The following is an 18,714-nucleotide window of genomic DNA, read 5'->3' on the forward strand; positions in this document are numbered from 1 at the left end:
TCTTGCTGTGTCGGCTTAAAATTCCGTATCTGTATGGTTCACTGTGTTTCTTCCTCTTTCTCTACTTGAGAGTTTTGTCCTTTCTTTCCTGCTCAGCTTATTTCTGCTTTGGTTTTATTTTCTTTCTCCTTAGGCACACATAGTTTATAGCTGTGCAACTGCCAGCTTTAGAGGGGATAGTCCTAACCTACCTCTAATGTGGGAATAAACCGATTAAAGCACACTCTGCTTTATTCATACTGCTCAGCTGGGCACAGCTTTCCTTTTCTCTAGATGAGCTGGAAGAGGCAGCTCCCTTTCCACTTCAAGTTTGGCATCAGAGTTCCATTTTGGCTCTCTTTCCACTACGGACCTCCATTCATATGCTTCTTGTTACCCTCCACACAGTTCATTTATAAAATTAAATTAAAGTAGTAAACAAAATACCAGATACTCCACCTAAAGCTCCATCTATAAATATCTCCCATGCCTACTCATGCTGTCTGATTAAGGGGCAGTAAGCAGTTATTTAGGGAACGTAAAACAGGTCAGATTCCATCAGGATATGCAGGTTTTTTAAAAAGGGGATATTCTGTTTAGCATCCTGTTTCGTAAGTAAAAAGCCCAACTCTCTTAAAATGCGCACTGACAAAGTTCAGGCCCCCCTATTTTGACATTTTCAGAATTAAAAAATTAGATTTTTCATTCTGAAATATTTTTTTCATCCAAAATGACTTAACATAACCTACACAAATTGGATTTTGAAATACTTGCCTCTTACAGAAAAATGTGGGTTTGTTCCTATTTGGAATTAACTTGAATTTTTTTGATTTCTCAGACTAGCTGAGAGATACTATAGTTGTAGCTGTCGGTTCCTTGGAACAATGATGACATTTTTGGTTTATTTGTTTTGTTATGAAAGTACTAAGTTTACCTATGTACCAAGTAAACATGAAAAAATGATCAGTACCTTTGCAGCAGTGGCTAGCAAAGCAGTAGCTGCTCAGCAAATCCAGTTATTTTATAAAAAAAATTAATAACCTTCTTTCAGAATTCTAGAAAATCTGGGTAGATTTCCCTTTGATTTCCAGAAATCTAGGCACGGATCTGACCCCAGCCCTAATCCACAGTGTGTGTGATTGGATATTCTTTGTCATCATAATGGCTTAGTTTTTATTTCATGATGCAGGCACCTTGGGCCATGTTATAGCATGATGGCCAACAAATAAAATGTGGCTTTTAATGAGTACCTCCCTGTATGAAGCCATCAGTTCCCATAAGGATCACCTGTAGTGTGCAGTGGGGAGTGGTATGGTACCATCTGACTTCATCCTCATAGATCCCCAGAGGAAAGGCATGAAGCTGGTTGCAACGGCTCACCTCTCATGAGGGAGTGCATAAAAGGTCGTGGGTCTTGTCAGCGCAGGAAAGCTCTTTGCCCAGGAGACAGCCCTGGTTCATAGCATTACAGCTTTACATATGTACTTCTGGGACTTTTCTGACTTCCTCCTGCTTTTCTTCTAGAAACACAACCTCCTGTGCTCTGTATGGTGAATAAAAAGAATGGTTTTGCTGACTTCAAAGGCTTCAATAGTCATTGGGTGATTGAAATTGGACATGTATGACAAACCACACATAACTACCCAGCTATAAAAATAAACCACACAAATTACACCAACATACACATAATGTGTACATACATGAAATATTTTGTTTTGTAATTGCTATTTAATGTTGTCTAAGAGTATCCTAAGAGAATGCTTATCTGCACTTGAGTAAAAAAATCTAGGCACTGCATTCATCAACATTTACTTCATGATATATGTTGTAGCAACCTTGAGAATATTTGCATTGAGCAGGTGAAAAGCATGTAGTTCTGATTTTGCTGCTTAGATTTGGAATTTGTTTTTTAGACTGTTTATCTTAGAATATGTACACCAATCTTTGGAAGTTCAGCTTGCTTCAACTGCATGGAACATGTTGCAATCCTCTTCTGAATTCCAATTTGTAACCTTAGTGCTGCATTTATGAAGTTTTTTTGAGCTGATGGGTAGGTATTAGCCGTGCATGTATGCATGTTCCTCTAAATTGCGTAGACTTATGGGATTTCTATTTGCCTTTCTTTCTTATGGGATTCTATTTGCCTTCTGGCGACTTGGCAGAAAGCAGAGCTTTAGTTAGCACTACAAAGTGGAGGACATGTGCTGACCAGCTGTTAATTATTCTTGTTATTCACTCGCATTGGCTTAGAGACCTGTGGTTGCCTTTACTGAGCATAGTTCTCCCTTATATCTGACTTTGGCTTTTATGGCTTCCAAAAGCTAGGCTTTAGTGAGCATTTTCTTTTTGTAAGTAAGGTTTGAAATGTATCCAGCGTAGACACTGCTAGAGAGGATGACCTTGGCTGATGATAGGTGCAGTCGTTAATGACAGGCTAGATGAAGAACATAGTAAACTTGCCAATTCCCAGAAGAAACATTGTCGCCAGGGCAACTGAAATGATATGACAGGGGAGATATGAGACAAGCTTGCCAGGCTGCTTGATCTCAGTGCTGTCTTTTCAGATTTTACCCTGTGGAAAGCACAGGCAAACGCTTCCTGTCACACATTTATAGTTATTGGTTCCACAGACCTTTGTATGTGCTTCTTGGTATCTGCTTTTGGGATGTACTGAGCGTGTTGCCTGGATGAAAAAGAGACATGTTGCTTTTCTAAGTTGTGCTTCCATACTTTCTGGTTTAACTCCAGACCTGATTTCCACTGGAAATTGTTTCATGTCTTGGGTGTCCTTGTCTGCGCTGCCTCTTGTGATCCATAATCTGAAAAGGAAAGTGGGAAGTGACTCAAGGGTCCACACAGACCTCAGACTAATGATAAACAATGTCAAACTACATTAGCGAATCATAGGCGGGTCTTGAGAAGTAGAAATATATGTCAGTAGAAAAACCTAACAGACAGATATTTTACCTAACTGGAGAGAGAGGGAAAGAAACAGACGAGTAGACAGTAACTTTTGGCCAGAGCGCTCATGGGAGGTGCGTTCCCCTGGTCAGCCATCCCCTCTCGCAGGCCGGCTCGTTGCCCTGTACAGAAGCTCTTACCGGCCCCGGCCCCGGCCCCGGCCCGCCCGAGGGCGCCTCCCCGCCGGGAGCGGGGCTGGAGCCGCCGCCGCGCCACGTGACAGCCCGGCGGGGATAATAAGGCGCAGCAATGAGCCGCGCCGGGCTTCTCCGGAGGGTCAGCCGCAGGGACCTACAGCAGCAGAGAGAGAAAGGGAAGGAGGGCAGGAGAGAGAGGGAAGGAAGGTCACCACAGGGCAGCACCTACCTGACAGTTTCAGCCTCTGCTCTCTGCAAGAGTCATCAATATTCACTCCCTGTCACCTTGGAAAAAGAAAAAAAAAAAGGAAAGAAAAAAGGGCACTGCTATATACAACAAACCAGCAAGTAAACTAAGCTTAAATATATATATTTAAACATAGTAGAAGCCACAGCAGCTGAAGCTGATCCCCAGGTAGTATGAATAGCATGAACCAGATAGAAACAAACATGCAGTACACCTACAACTATGAAGAAGATGAGTACATGACCCAAGAAGAAGAATGGGACAGGGACCTGCTCCTGGACCCAGCATGGGAGAAACAGCAAAGGAAGGTCTGGAAATAAAGCAATGTGTGTCTGTATATGTGCTTCTGTGTTGAATGATGTCCTCTCATATTGCTGTGCTGCATCTGGAATTGTCAGGGCTGTGCAGTAAGAGGTTCTAATTTTGTAAAAGAATATATTTTACATTGTATAACGCATGTATATATTAGCTATGCCGTATTTTGAGGATAAAGCATTCACTTTTTGCATTCTTAAGTGCAACCTATGTAAGGTGAAGCTAATTTATGAGACCCAGGAGTTTCTTTTTATATAGCACTAGAAATATTCTGTCAGTACCTCTAGATTTATATATTAGTATTTCAGTAATTTTTAACTTCACTTCCTGGGTCTTCCTTTTGGAAAGCAGACTCTGAATGTGTGTGCCTGATTGTTTTTCAGAAACAGTAAATTGCAGTTATAAACAGGGAAATGAATCAAAATTGGTGTGCAAAGAGTTTGAAATATTTCTGAGAGCAGACTGAGAAATCGCTTTTGAAATTGTGATCTTGTGAGTCAGCTCTTATTAGAATTTACTCTTAATTATGAGTGAACAATCTGACAAGGAAAATATTGTCTAGAACTATATCCAGGATAGATTTGGAAAACCGTGTTTCATGATTAAGTTCCCACATGCCAGTTCACTGTCTAGGAAAAAACAGGTTTGTAAACTTCTGGGAATATACCATTGTAGAGGAAATGCGTCTTGCCTTTTAGATGTAAGAAAACTATTATGCCAGCGAGTACTGCCCATGCTCTTTTTCTGAACATAGGCAGAGATTATAATCCCATCAGCAGTCTTGTGGATGGTTTGGTGCTTTAGTAATATTTGCAATGTCTACGTTCAGAACACTTGAGTGCTTAGCATATGAAAAAGAGAGAGATGAAATATTGTAAAGGATTTTTTACTTCCTAATGTAAAAGGTGATGTTGAAGTCACAGCTGACAGATCTGGGATTAAAAGGTTATCTGCTGGTTACAAGAATGAAAAAAAAAGAGGTGGGGGGAAGAGAAATGGTGCTCTAGACAGTAAGGTTGAATATGCTTTTTGCTATAGGTGAGCAGCTGACTTCAAAAACTTAAATAAAAATTGCCAATTTATATCTGATGACAGAGTCTGGCCCACTGTTATAGTCACAGCTTCTATAAAAGCTATACAATAAAGGTATAGCTATAAAAGTGAGAGCTATTAGAATCATTGGGGCCAATGGGTTTGCTTTTCCATTAAAATTGGTAGAGCCAATATTTTCCTCTCAGTTTTCACTTATAGCCTTCCTCCCTCTGTAAGTTTTAGCTGGTTTTATTAATTTTCCAACATTCACAGTGGTTCGGTTCCTGCTGTATGAGTATAGTGGGAGAAGTTCTGGGCTAGGTTGAAGTTCACTTTTCTTGACTTACCAGCTGCTGCAGCTCCTAACCAATTATTAAGCTGTACTCATCAACACTGACATTTGTTTTAATTTGACGATCTTTAGATGGTGAACTATTCTTTTACGTTTTATGAGAATGGAAATTATCTTAGTGCTTTAGTGATTTGAAACTGCTCAGCTGTAACAGGTCATGGTTACATCTGATTAAGATTCAATTGTCCAGCATTTTAGAGAATGCTGTTTTCAAAATAAAGAAATAATGGGCAGGTTACTAGATAGTCAGTACTCTAATGCAGTTTTCCTACAATACAAATAAAAAAAAAAAAAGACAATTTGGATTCTGCAGGCTTTCTTATGCTTACAGTAGGTCTCTTGACTTTTACAGAAGAGCAGGGAGTAGTTAGTATAAGACCCCATAGCAAATTTTTTGTTTCCATTCCTCTAAACAGACACTGCTTCAGCAGGAAGTCAGGTTTGCACATTTATAAATTAAAGCAGACTCTGCTTTACTTCCATAGAGTAGAGAGATTGTGGCTTTGCTACTCTGTGTTGCCAGTTCCCGGGTCTTAGTTTTAATATTAAAGTGAGACCACATTTAAATAAAATTTTAGGAGAGGGGATCTTCATTCCTTGTCTTGGAAAGGAGTCTGAATTTATTGTTGCATGAAAAATAGGTACTCTTATGCAAAAGAGCCCAATAAACTTTACAAAATTTCAAGGCTTCTATCTTTTTCTAATTGGTGCTAAGACAGTTGCAGAAAGTGTTTTCTGTATTTCCTTATTTATTAGGAGAAGATTGCAGATACACGGGCACAGATCTTTGTTCTAACTGGTAATATAATATTGAAAAGTGATCTCGGTGGAGCCCTGGCAGTTGGCAGCATATATTTTCTATTAGGCAGCCTTGGAACAAACCAAAAATAAATGCCATTGTTTCTATTGTGGGCTGCCCTCTCCAGACTTGCCATTTCAGTGATATGCCTGGTATGAGATCTGTCAACAGATGCTGGTAACACATGATGACGTCCATAGGATTACAATGGATGTGACGCCTAATTATAACCATGGTTCATAGAGTATTATGGTCTGCTGTAATCCGGGCTCCTTGCAGATGTCAGAATAAATATGAAGTACACTATAGGACAGGAAGCTGAGTTGCAGCTTAGTTCTGTCTCTCTGAATGTGAATAACAATTTAAATGCTTTAGTTGGGGTAAAATTTAGCCTCTGTCAAACCAAGAAATCAAGAAAATACGACAGTTTGACCATTTGCTGCATTAGACGCTACTGCTAAAAACTTAAACAGGATCATACGGTTGGAAATTTCAGGCAGCATCTTTAGAGAAAGACTAAGTAACAAAAAAAATTTGTATTTTGGATGGCCATGCTGTCTTCAGTAGGAACTAATTACAGAACTACAGCCTTCATGTCTTTGAACATGTAGGTGGAAACCATAGGAAACTTCTGAAATCTGCTCCTTGATCCAGTACACTTCCACCGGCCATGGGCACTTAAGCAGCAGTTGAGAGATCTGTGAATATGGCCCCTTGTTTGTTCACTACATGGAAGTGGAAAAGTATTGGAAATCAAAAAGTCTGACCAGAGAAGCTGGGATTCTTGTCTTCACTCTGCTCTGTAACCTTAGGCAAGGTCAGCTCACCTCAGACCTTGTTTTTCCCACTAGTGAAAAGAGGACAGCAGTGATATTTGTAACAACTGATAGAAGTGGTTGGTTCTATGGTATGTCAGACTAGTGATTAGCTGTCTTTCAGTCCCTACCCTGCTGAACTGGAGTGGGAGTAAAAATCATACTAGCTTATAGTGGAAGACCTAAAACCTGATTTCTCTTATCTCCATGATAAATTTATTTCTTAAGTTTCCAAAAAACAGTTCAACGAGCTCCACAAACCTTTTAGTTTTCACTAGCTTGTATCTCAATATAACTAAAAGGAACATAGGAAAATGCAGTGTCCCTTAGCTTAGGAAACTGAGCACAACAGTATCACTCAAAATGCAAATGTATTCTTTGCAAGGTGTTTGAACTGCCAACACTACTTGGTGAGCTGTGTGTTAAATGGTGCTTTTTCTTATTTGTAACTTTTGCTATACATACTTTATTATAGGAGTATGCTCTTTTAAACTTTGACATGAAATGTGGCTTGTTAGGTTTTCAAGGAAGTCTTAAGCCTTCAGGATAAAGATCTGAAGGTTGTGAAATTGATGTGATCCCTTCTTCAGGATGGTTGTATTGTAAAGCACTAAATTGGCTCCACGTATTTCATGTGTGTCTTCTCCAGTCATTCAGACTTGTCTCTGACACTTGCACTAACACATGTAAGGAAAGAACTGGAAACATACTCCTTGCCTTATTGCTGTTACTGTAGATGAATGATCTTATTCTAGCTTGCTGTTATGGCCCTGATACCACCACCTCCTTAATGCAGAAAGATTTTAATGTAGGTGTCAACGGAATTTCTGACCATTCTGATGTTTTTTTTTACAGTGGTATAGAATAAACAAAAAGACTCAGAATATTTATTTACCTTGATATTACACTCTTTGTGAATGCAAATCTTGATGACGCTGAATGCTGTGCATGAGAGAGGACTCTGGAAAAGGTTCTTTAGGAAAGAAGCTGTGTCTTTCAGTCTTCAGCAGTACATACCAGATTACATTTCAGTGTGACCTGTAAGGATTTATCTGCATTACCTCCTTTGGCTGGTAATAAAACTTCTGTTGTCCTTGCAAATACAAATAATGCATTTGGAAGACACATGTATGGCAAATTATTTGGAAGAAGCTACAAGGACTATGAATGATGGACAATATCCTTTTTCTAGTGTTGCTGCAACTTCATTAAGTTCAGCAGATTTGAGAGGTTCATTGCAGCCTGAAAGAGAAATTGACCTTATGTTCAGTCTGACTTCAGCGTCTATAAATAGAGTTACAGTCAGTGTCCTGGATTCACTCTGAAGTTAGTGTGGTCTTCTATGGATGGAATCTAAATTGATTTCTTATCAGAAACCTCTTCCTGGACGAAGTCTACTGCTGAGTGAGAAGACGGATGAAATAGTGGAAGGAAACAGCTTCATTCTTCAACACGGAAGAGAAGGAGAGAAATAACCAAGCATGAATGAATGAAAAACAAATGTAAGGCAGAAAAATGTTGGCGGGAGAGGCTGGATGCCACCTGGAAAATTCAGTACTGTAGAACCACTCTTCATGGGTTTACATTCATCTTTTAAAGGTTTTTAAGGAGGTCATACTTTTTACCCATGTGGAATACCAGTGGGATTGTTGAGAAGGCCCAGAGATTCCCCTCTGCAAGTGAGCAACATGAACAGGGTCTGGAAGAGAACCAGCAGTAAATGTAGGAGGTGTGAGGGAGGCAAAAGGTATACTCCTTTCTAAGACAGTATCAGCCTTCTCATACTTATTCCTAGTACTTACCTGTTAGCAGTTGGGTATTTCTTATAAGATGGGGGTCCTGGGTTCAGTAGCTTTAAGGACTAATTTCAGAAGGGGATTTAATTTGTTAGGAGGAAAATCCTCTGGAGTTGAAAGCAGAATGATAGTCAGTGGAAAAATCATGTGCTGTACTGAATCCTACAGTGCAATTCTCTGCCTCCCTTACCTTTTATTCACAGAATCAGGATGACATAGGTGGCTTGAGAATTCTGTAGGTTGAAATGTAGTATTTTCTTTTACTACTAATAGTTAGAAAAGCAAACAATTTCACCTTTTTAGACTTATTTTTCTAGTATTCAGCCAGTACCGTGACTGTCTTCTACAGAAGAACAATGTCTTGCCAAATGATATATGCCACTAGAGATGCGAAGTGTGCCTTATGGTAACATGAAATTTCAGCACTCCAAGGCCAAATCCTTCTTTGCCAGGTACATCAAGAATTTTCTTTTCAAACAGTGGATGCCAAAACCTCTAGTATTAAGAACATACACTTAAAACATCTCTTGTCTATTTTTAAATTCTGGGTGCTCTTTGACCTTCACAGTCATAGATGGCCCTATATAGCATCTGACTCAGAACTTGGTAGTCAATGGATGGACTTCATTTTTTGCTGCCACAGCATGTCTTGATTTCTCAGCATATACTGTAACTATCCTAAGTATTAGACACTGATGCAACAGAAAGACATGGAGTTGCAGTTTATGTAGTCCTATGAAGAGTTGCCAGAAGAGGGTAGAGGGACCCTGTATAGAAATATGGGAGGTGTTTATGGCTTGTTCTGTAGGATTGGCCTCTTAGAGATTAGTGCTTGTTAAAATAGTAACATGTTAAATTCCTCTTGCTGATGTTACTTGCGTGGAATGGTGCTTGAGAAGAGCGTGCCGAAAGGATAGTGGAATGATCATATTTTGTCAGTGTGCTTCATATTCTGTCTTAGAAGCTGTGTCCAGCTGAAGAGGGCCCTAAATACCGTGGTGCTGGTGTATGAAGGAAAATTCAAAGAAAGCTATTATGAAATTCACTTAACTAGAAATATTTACGGAGGTAGTTTTTTCAAATGGGAAGGTTTTCTTTACCAATAGTAAGTGCAAAAAATCAATATATTAGTCAGTATTATATTTTCTATTTAAACTCAAATGGGCCTCTTAATGTTGACCCATTCCATGCTCTCTATGTTAGTGTTGTCAAATGGGTAATTCCTATAGTCCCAATTCAGCTGTTATTTGCCACTCACCCCCAAATATCTGCCAGCAACAGAACTGTATGGTTATGAAAAGAAATTATAAGAAACATTTTATAATGGGAAGCAAAGGCTACCTCCTGCCTGCACTCACAGATACACACCACAGCCTCCCCTGAAATTTGTGTAGTAAAATGTCTGCAGATACACTGATCCAATTAGTAAGACAATAAGGATTGGAAGAAAGTATGGATCTAAGTGGGTTTTCATAAGCTGTAACCAAGGTGCTTAAGAGCTAGAGAAAAGCTGTATGTTAAGTAGTGGACTTGTCTGTAATCTCCTGGGGGGGTGGGTGCGGAGGTCTGCATCTTGCCGTGGGTCCGTGTTTGGGTCATTGGAGAGCTGAAGAGAGAGGCATAGGAAGAGTTTGCTTGGAAGAGCACTGAGGGTCTTCAGCCCTGAGACTGCAGTAAATACGGAATCCACGCACATACAATTTGTAGCCCCGTGCAAGCAAAAGCAAGGTTCAGATATATTCTGTAAACTAATGAATCCCAGTAAGAAAATATCATGATTACGTCACTAATTTCTAAAACAAACTAAGACAGCTCTGCAAGCTGAATTTTGACTGCTTTTTGCCAAGGGGGTAACAGTTCAAAATCTTCCACTAAAGCTCTTCCATCCTCTTACAAGTAAGACAAAAGGGGTTTCACCATTATGATGGAAAAATTGGATACCAAATGTCTAGCATAAATTTAATTGTTGTTGCATAAATTGTGATCCATTTAATGATGTTTAGTTTTGATAGCAATTTCTGTATTGCACTGTACAGTTCTACTGAATTCATTTCATTGAGACTAAGCATTAGGATTTTCTTTAGTTGTGACTGTTCAATACTGTATAGATATTGGTAGTGTTTTAGAAGTTATACTGCAGAGCCTGCTTACAGAAGAACACATTGGATTCATATCTGGAATGCAGGTGGACATGATGCAGGAAGAAGCATGTCAGTGAAATAGAATTAGATGGGATTCTGTGCTGCTTGACTTTGTCCCAAGTCAAAAGACATCCCTCCTGTGTGTTACTTTATATCTTTACAAGCAAACAAATATAAAAGTGCTTACACAGTTGGCAAAGTTGAGTGGTTTTGGAAGGCTTTACTGCCAAGCATAATTTCTTCTGAGCCCTAATTGTTGGGATAAGCAATGTGTAACTGATGTGCTATTCCTCTACTGTGAGCAGTGAAAAGTTGCTGACCCTGAGTAAATATGTCTTCTATGGCTATGCATTCTTTACTCTCAGCTGATACCAGAAGGAGAACATATTCACATCAAGCACTCCATTTCCTCCTAAATTAAATTTTATTCCTCATAGTTTGGGGTGATTTTCAAGTCTTCATTGTTTGAAGACCATCATTTCATGAAACCTGTGTGACATTTGTTCTTATAAAATCATTGGATTTGTTGGTTTTAAATATGCCTTATGTTGAGAGACTTGCTGCATAAAACTGATTATAACTATACAGGTGCTATACAATGCTCTTTTTCTACCTGATAAAATTTGGCATGTATTTAAAGATAGAAGTTACCTCTTTCAACATCATTTAACCAGCAAACACAATGTTATGATCACCTTCTGTGACTGTTTCTGTACATATTCTGCAATAGTTCTTCCTGCTGGTAGTACGAGTAGCTTTTCAATACAGATCAAGATAGCATGGTCCTAGTAATCCTCAAACTACTAATGTGAAAGGATTACAGGGCAGGTGTTACTGCTCTGCAGGAACAGAGCATCTACAGGGTAGAAGACTTTGAAATGCAATGTTCTCCTTTTAGCAAGCTGTCCCACTTGAAATGGTGGCTTGTAGAAATACAATTCATTCTTTAGAAGGCCTGTCCAGAAGGAAGCAGAAACTGACAGTTGTCTGGCTAATGTTTAGTTAGTTTCTATATTTGGACCTTAAATTTCCATATGTGCACACAAGTGAGAAAATTAGTCTTGAATTTATGTGCTGAGTGCAAGAATAGGCACTGCTGCTCTTGTCTGGTCACAGTTTTCCCTGCTTTTGAGTTATAAGGACATACCACTTTGTCCAAGTCTTCATCTCCAAAATTGTGCTTATAATACCTATATGCTGGCTTTACAGATAAAGGTGCTAAGTGTTTACTGTACTTGGTATGAGTAAGATTTTCCATTTACTTCAAATGCCTCCTCCCAACTGCTCTTAACTGTCAGAATCCCTTCAACTTGAAATCTGATGCTTGTTCTTACTTCTCCTCAAAAACCTGTAAGCAAAATCAGTCCAGCCATCCATTACTTTGATAACTAGCAGAACCTAATTTAGAACAGATGGCTTTTACTTGGAACTGCCCCCTAGAAAAGCCTTGCTCACCCCCACTACCATAGCAGGAGTCTGCAGAAAGTGACTACCCTAGTCTAAAATTAGCACTTGTGATTATTGCTTAAGCATGTAAGGAAACGCTCATATTTTTTATAGGTGTTGAACACCCAGGCATTTCCACTGACGTCAGGAGGAACTTCTGTCTGTTTTGCACCTCTGAAAATTAGCCTGCTATTTTGGCAGTCACAGGCTTGACCATCTAGCATTAAGTGATATTTTTTTTTAACTCTGTTTTATGTTTAATCTGGGCACCAGTGTAGCTTTTCACTGCTGCAAGACTTAAGACATCACACTCTTTAATATGAAGAAAGCTGCTACCCAGCTGCACTAAATACAAACAAACAAACAAACAAAAACCCTACATAAATCATTGTATAGCTCTGGGATATTTTTTCACCTAGAGGAGTTTCTTTAGGCTATGGAAAACCCTCTAGTCCAAGTTCATCTCCAGCTGTGCTCTGGAGTATAGTTACACCATGCGTTTTCTTTGGCAGAGCAGCTGGACCACCTTTGAATCTACTCCTATCCGTAGACTTCCAGTCCTCTTCATTTGCTGGTACAATGATCTTCTGCTATATACCAGATCATTGAATAAATTCGAAGCAACCCTCCCTGTTCTTACCACTTCTTAATCCCAAGTCATTTCAGTGATGTAGATTGCAGTGCATCCACGCAAGCCGCTCTGTACATGTACATGTTATGTGCAATACACTTATCATCCATCTGGCATTAATATTAAAAGATAAACAAAACACTGTACATGAGGCTGAAGTTTGTTTGCTTTCTTTTTGTCTATGGCCTTCGCTTCCATGACAGCACTGGTCCCAGCATGGCTCCTGTTAAGAATGGATGTGTGATAAATGAAGAACTGTGTGTTTAATTGACAAAGCAATTTACTTATCACAAACACTCTACTGTCCAAACCACAGGTGTTTATACTTTCAGCAGTTACAGCCATCATTGTTTGTTATTTACCCATCTATTCTTAGCTAAGTGCTTGAGACCAGGTTACTTAGTTAAATTTCATATTCATATATAATTGAGCCATTCAAAGATCTCAAGTAGTGTTTTGCTTTTTATTCTGTTTTTAAGAAAATTCAGTAATTCAGGAACTTGAGCCTCACTAAAAATTATTTAGGAACTCTGTAATTTTTCTGAAAGTCTGCTGGCTTACAGGATATTTTAATATTATAGAAAATGTTACTCTATAGCTACTGCCTCAAAAAGAAACATTAGACCTTTAAAAAATCAACCCAATATGTTTGAGTAGTATTTTTAACAGCAGAACTTACCAAATTCTTTAAAAAATAGATTCTTGAAACAAGGATGAAATCAAAATTGATTTTTTCTTAATCATCAGTTGCAATAGTAAATAAATAACATGGATGGTTTATATGCTTTGTGTACTGATAACTATTGCATTGAGTAACCTGGTGTATATGCCACAGAGAAGCTTTTTGTTGCATAATTGGGAATGAATGCATGAGGTTTTCCTTTCTCTATAAGAATCTCAACTTAGACCTTAGGTTAGATTACAAGTGAAACTAGATTTGGTGGTCTTCAAATGCACTACATAAAAGAGTGCAAAGATGACATTTACTGTGTAAATATCTTGGGGTCTGACTATTGACATACATTTCTCGTCATTTATTGGTGTCAGGGACTTAAATATTTGTGTGTGGAATTGAAAAAACTTTCAAAATCTGTTTCAGCTTCATCAGTCAGAAGATATGCTTTTCTGATTATGGAAGTGTTTTAAAGAATGTTGATAAATTGGATAGGAACATACTTTTATCCCACTGTGATTGATTGTATTGACCAATTTATAATGGATTTACTTACTCACCTGGCAATGTAGTATGTAATTATTGGATAAAGATAGCACGGTGAAGAAAATCAACAGAGAAAGCAAGGGAAAGACATGTGGAAATCCAGTCAACTAAATCCTGGATTAGCCTACTTTAATTAATCCTTCTATTTCCAGAGGACATACCTTTAGTTTCTTCCATACTATAATGTGTGAATGTTTCTTTCATCTCAGCTTAAATGTGTATCTGCTGAAACAAAAACGTCAGCCAGCACTATCTGTGATAGTTCAGGAGCTCTCAGGAAACCAGGAGGAGCACTGTAGGGCACAGCTGGTGGAAGAAGGACCCGAGACTGGAAAGGAGAATAGGAGATATGATCTCTTTATAAGAAGATTCATTTGATAGAGTAGTAATAATGCATGTTCTTTGTTTAATTAAAACTTGAGAGAAAGCCCGAGACAGGATAAAGCACATAGACTTTAAAGCACACCTGCAGATTTTTCCCTTACAGATCCGCCACAGTATTCAAGACCCTGTTTGAATTACCTATACTTCATTTTTAACTCTCTAAAATACAACAAATATAAGGCAAATATAACAGAGATTGTGCATTTGTGCCATAATAGTGAAGAATTGGCTAGTTGGAAAAGAATATAGAGGGAGAGGAAAACCAGAAAAATGGCTCGTATCAAACCTTTTGTCATTGCTGAAACAGTTCCCTTCAAACCTGTTGGCATTTTACTGTGAATCCTCTTCTGAAGATGCCTACTTTGTTGTTACTCTTGTGAAGTAGAAATGCTGAGCGTGGAAGGTGGTGCTCCAGAATTAACTCCTTCTGAGCCACGTAGAAATGAGTGAATTTCTTTTGACCCGGTAACAGTTCAACTTTTCATGGGATATTTTGGTCCCATGACATAATAAATAACCTTTTTCTGTCCTTGGGTTTCCTAGTTTTTTAGTAGTTAGATCCAAAAATTGCACGTTAAATACAGCTCTCTGTCTAATTAATGCTTACAGTGAGACCTCCCAAATATCGCTTTGCTCAAAAGTGATCCAGAAAGCACCAAAATGCTAATAGCTCACTGTTCCATTAATTGAGCATGCCTTCAAAAGTATCAGGAGTTGTCTTCATTTTGGTCACCCAAAATCTGTATCTAGAAACTTATGGAGAACACGAGAGAGTGTGTGAGGGAGAGATGTTTGGGAACGTGCATCAGTACATTGGAGTTTCTAACAGAACTTACACACTTCATGCTCTGCAAGCTCTCTGCTTAGGTCCCTAGTGTCCTGCCTGATTGGCTGGGGAGTGGTATCTTTTGGACAGCACTTCAGGACATATGAAAATATATTTCTATGTAAATGCAAAAATGCAGTCTTTATTGCATGGGTGATAGAGTCCATTAAAGCTTTTCTAAAAATGCGTGCAACAGTTCTTTGCTGCATTCAACTTTGTGCAGTGTAGTGGCAAATCTGTTTTAATGCTCTGACAACTGGGTGTGAATGTGTTGTACAGTTTTGTGGGGTAAAGTGATCAGGAATGCTGTGTAAGATATTAGTTGCTATAGCCACACTATTTCAGGTTGCAAGGCCAGAATGACTTGTTTTTATAGTGTGAATTCAAGCTCTGCAAAGTGCAGTGTATTGGAATGGAGAATATTTGGTTAGTATGCTCTAAAGTTAAGTTAACCTATTAGAGGAAAATACTGTTGTGCCGTGCAAATAGTTGGCAGTCCTCAGAGGTTCACTTTGGATGCTGTACACTCCCAGCCACACTGTGTGGGAGTACTGTGTCTCTATCAAAAAGGCACAGGCCCACATCCTTGTGGGTGATGCTTCTCTATTTCTGCAGATTTCAGTAGGAGACATTTTGAAGGGCAGAATTTGGCAGTGTTGCATGTAAAAAAAAAAAAAAAATGTACAATGATCTGTTGATTGTTATATTATTAAATGCTAGGAACAATATGGCCTATTGAAGGAGATCAGCATGTCCATAAACTTTTCCTTGGAGGGAAATACAAAATCAACATCTGAAAATAAAAAAAAAACCAAAAGCCATTGACCAAAGATAGATTACTCAAAGCTTTGCATTTGTATTGTTCCATTAGTCCCTTTTTGTTTGTTTTTGTTTTTAAAGCTTTGCTTCCATTTAAGAACTGCTTGATTCACAGATACCTTTTTCACCAATATTTGTTTTTTGAGGCTTGTGAAAGAAGAGTTCTTTCGTTACAGCATTTTAAATTTGCAAAATGTACATGAGACTGTAAAATATTGCACAATCACTCCATTTTAGAGGTGAACCAGCAGCCTGCTAATTCTGCATTTAGAACTCTTAGTCCATGGGGCATATCTACATCCCACCTGTACTGTGGGGTAAAGATTTTGGACGGATATGGAAAGAGGTTTTACTACTTAGAAGAAGTTGTACAAAAAGCCACGAAGATGATCAGAGGGATGGAGCACCTCTCCTATGAAGACAGACTGAGAGAGCTGGGGTTGTTCAGCCTGGAGAAGAGAAGGCTCTGGGAAGACCTCATAGCAGCCTTCCAATATCTGAAGGGAGCCTACAGGAGAGCCGGAGAGGGACTCTGTCAGGAAGTGTAGTGACAGGACAAGGGGTAACAGTTTTAAATTGGAAGAGGGGAGATTTAGATTAGATACCAGAAAGAAATTCTCCTACTGTGAGGGTGGTGAAGCACTGGAACAGGTTGCCCAGGGAAGTTGTGGATGCCCCATCCCTGGAAGTGTTTAAGGCCAGGGTGGATGGGGCTTTGAGCAACCTGCTGTAGTGGGAGGTGTCCCTGCCCATGGCAGGGCGGTTGGAACTAGATGGCCTTTCAGGTCCCTTCCAACTCTAACCATTCTATGATTCTATGAAAAAGCTGTGGAAGAGCAAAGACTCAAATGTTGAGTCTTAACTCACTGTCTTTTCATTCTCATTAGAGAAAGAAATTTAATATGGGGGCTATTATAACTTGGAAATTGGTAGTAATTTGAGAACTTTATGTTTACTTCACAGATTATACCATTTATTTATCATTCTGTAGTGCTAATCTTGTACCTTGAGCATTTTAATGCATTGAATAATGGTATGTAATCCAAAAAATTAAGAGGTATTAATTCTGTTATGACAAAGTATTTGTTATTGACGTAGGAGGGAATATGAGGAAGTAAGATCATTGCAAACAGCAAGGCATTGCTTCCCATTATTCCATCAAGCTAGAATGAATTGTCCAGGGCTGGAGTAAGAGCCGGACATTGCCATTTGGAAAAGGGGTTCTCAAAGAGTATTGTCTGTATGTTGTTTGTGACCGTCTTTTTTCAAGGATTCATGCACATGATGTGAATGAACAAACTATACTGCAAAAAGTCATTCACATCCAAGAGAAAGCTGACTTGCAAAACCCTGACCTTTGTCGCCGCTTAACCATGGGGTGACAATAATAATTAAGTCTCAGTATTGCAAAGCCTTCTGAGTGGAATATTCTAATAGCTTCTACACCCCAACTCATGATTAAAGATAACCTTGTACTGAAGATGGAGTTTGAATTTATTGGTTGGGAATGCCTGGCTGGGGGGAACCTTTCACTTTTAGGTCAGTGTTTTGAACCCAGGCCAGGTGAATAAGTGACAAGGTTGCTAACACATGCAGGCTGTTTGGCAATGTCTATGAGGTGAGTTATACTCTCAGTTTAGCTCTCAGGGGGACAGGTGCCCCCATCACTTAAACCACCAGAAATGGCAGCTTCATTGGAGGTGCCCAAACCTGACCTTATTAGTGAGAGGTAGGGACAGTGACTTTTCATCCTAGAGGTGAAAGCTAAAGCAATTTCTGTATGTGAAAATGCTTTCTCAGGTTGCATCTGTGGGGTTATTCACAGTCATTGCTATTCTGAACAGTCCCTGAGCTACTTCTTTCTCCATACCCCAGTGGCTGGCACATTTCAAAATTCACTAAGAGTTAAAGGAGAGAAGGATAACTAGCATGCAACTAGATTTACAGTAGTAGGTAACTGGTTTATGCTAAACAGCTAGCTTTGATTTTTAAATGTAGAATTAACTTTGGATGACTGAGAACAGATGCTGAAGATGTTGGTAATTGTTATGTGTTGTTTTCCATCTGTTCACAGTAGTTTCTGGTTTTGATTAATTTTCAAATTCTTTATTTAGAAGATATTTATAGTTTTGTCAACTTGCTAATCTTTCTTGGTACTGTTTCTTTATTGGGCTTTTTTTCAGGGTAGTGTTTGAGCACCTCAAAAGCAATAGTGAATTTTCATCCACAGTAGTGCTGCGGGATATGGAGGGTTTATTATTCTCATTATCCTTGAATACAGATGTGGGACACTTAAAAGTACTCAGCTATGGCTAACATCTGCTCCCATTGTTGTTAAAGGCTTATAGTCCCATATGAGCAATCACGGATCATAAAATGCTCAGCATTTAGGTCAATAAAAACATTTTTTAAATTCCCATCTTATATGACTTAAAAGCTGTCAAAAAGTTGGGGAGAAAACACAAGCATCAGAATCTTTTCTCCAGGATCATAATACAAACCTTGGGAAATGTATGTATCCATAGAACAGATCATTGAATCCACTTTCATGTTAATTTGATTTATGTTTAACTTTCCTTGAACGCTCTTCTGCCTATTGACTTTGAATCTTCTTTCTCTCTATCCTGTTACATTTCTTCAGCTTTGTTTCTTTATTATTCTCTGTCTTCAGGCTTCTAGTTTCTTTTTCTCCAATATCCCTGACAAATCTCCTCCAATATTATATTTCGTCTTGCTAAGGGAAATTAGGGGGTCATATGAAAGTAGGAGAGGGGAATGAGGATCACCACAAAAAACCTCACCCTGACAGAATCAA

General features: G+C 38.8%; 1 protein-coding gene across 13 annotated transcripts in view; it reads left to right on the plus strand.

The window, feature by feature from the left end:
- Window positions 1-3,201: 3,201 nt before the first annotated feature.
- ACTN2 (actinin alpha 2) overlaps window positions 3,202-18,714 on the plus strand; it is a 71,588-nt gene continuing 56,075 nt past the window's right edge. For all 13 annotated transcript variants that reach the window (XM_074164658.1, XM_074164578.1, XM_074164611.1 and 10 more), the window contains exon 1: window positions 3,202-3,632. In XM_074164658.1, the coding sequence (XP_074020759.1) occupies window positions 3,498-3,632 (135 nt within the window). In that variant the 5' untranslated portion in view covers window positions 3,202-3,497. The remainder of the gene's footprint in view (window positions 3,633-18,714) is intronic.

This window comes from Numenius arquata, chromosome 2, assembly GCF_964106895.1.
Source record: "Numenius arquata chromosome 2, bNumArq3.hap1.1, whole genome shotgun sequence".
In the NCBI taxonomy this organism is placed as follows: Eukaryota; Metazoa; Chordata; class Aves; order Charadriiformes; family Scolopacidae; genus Numenius; species Numenius arquata.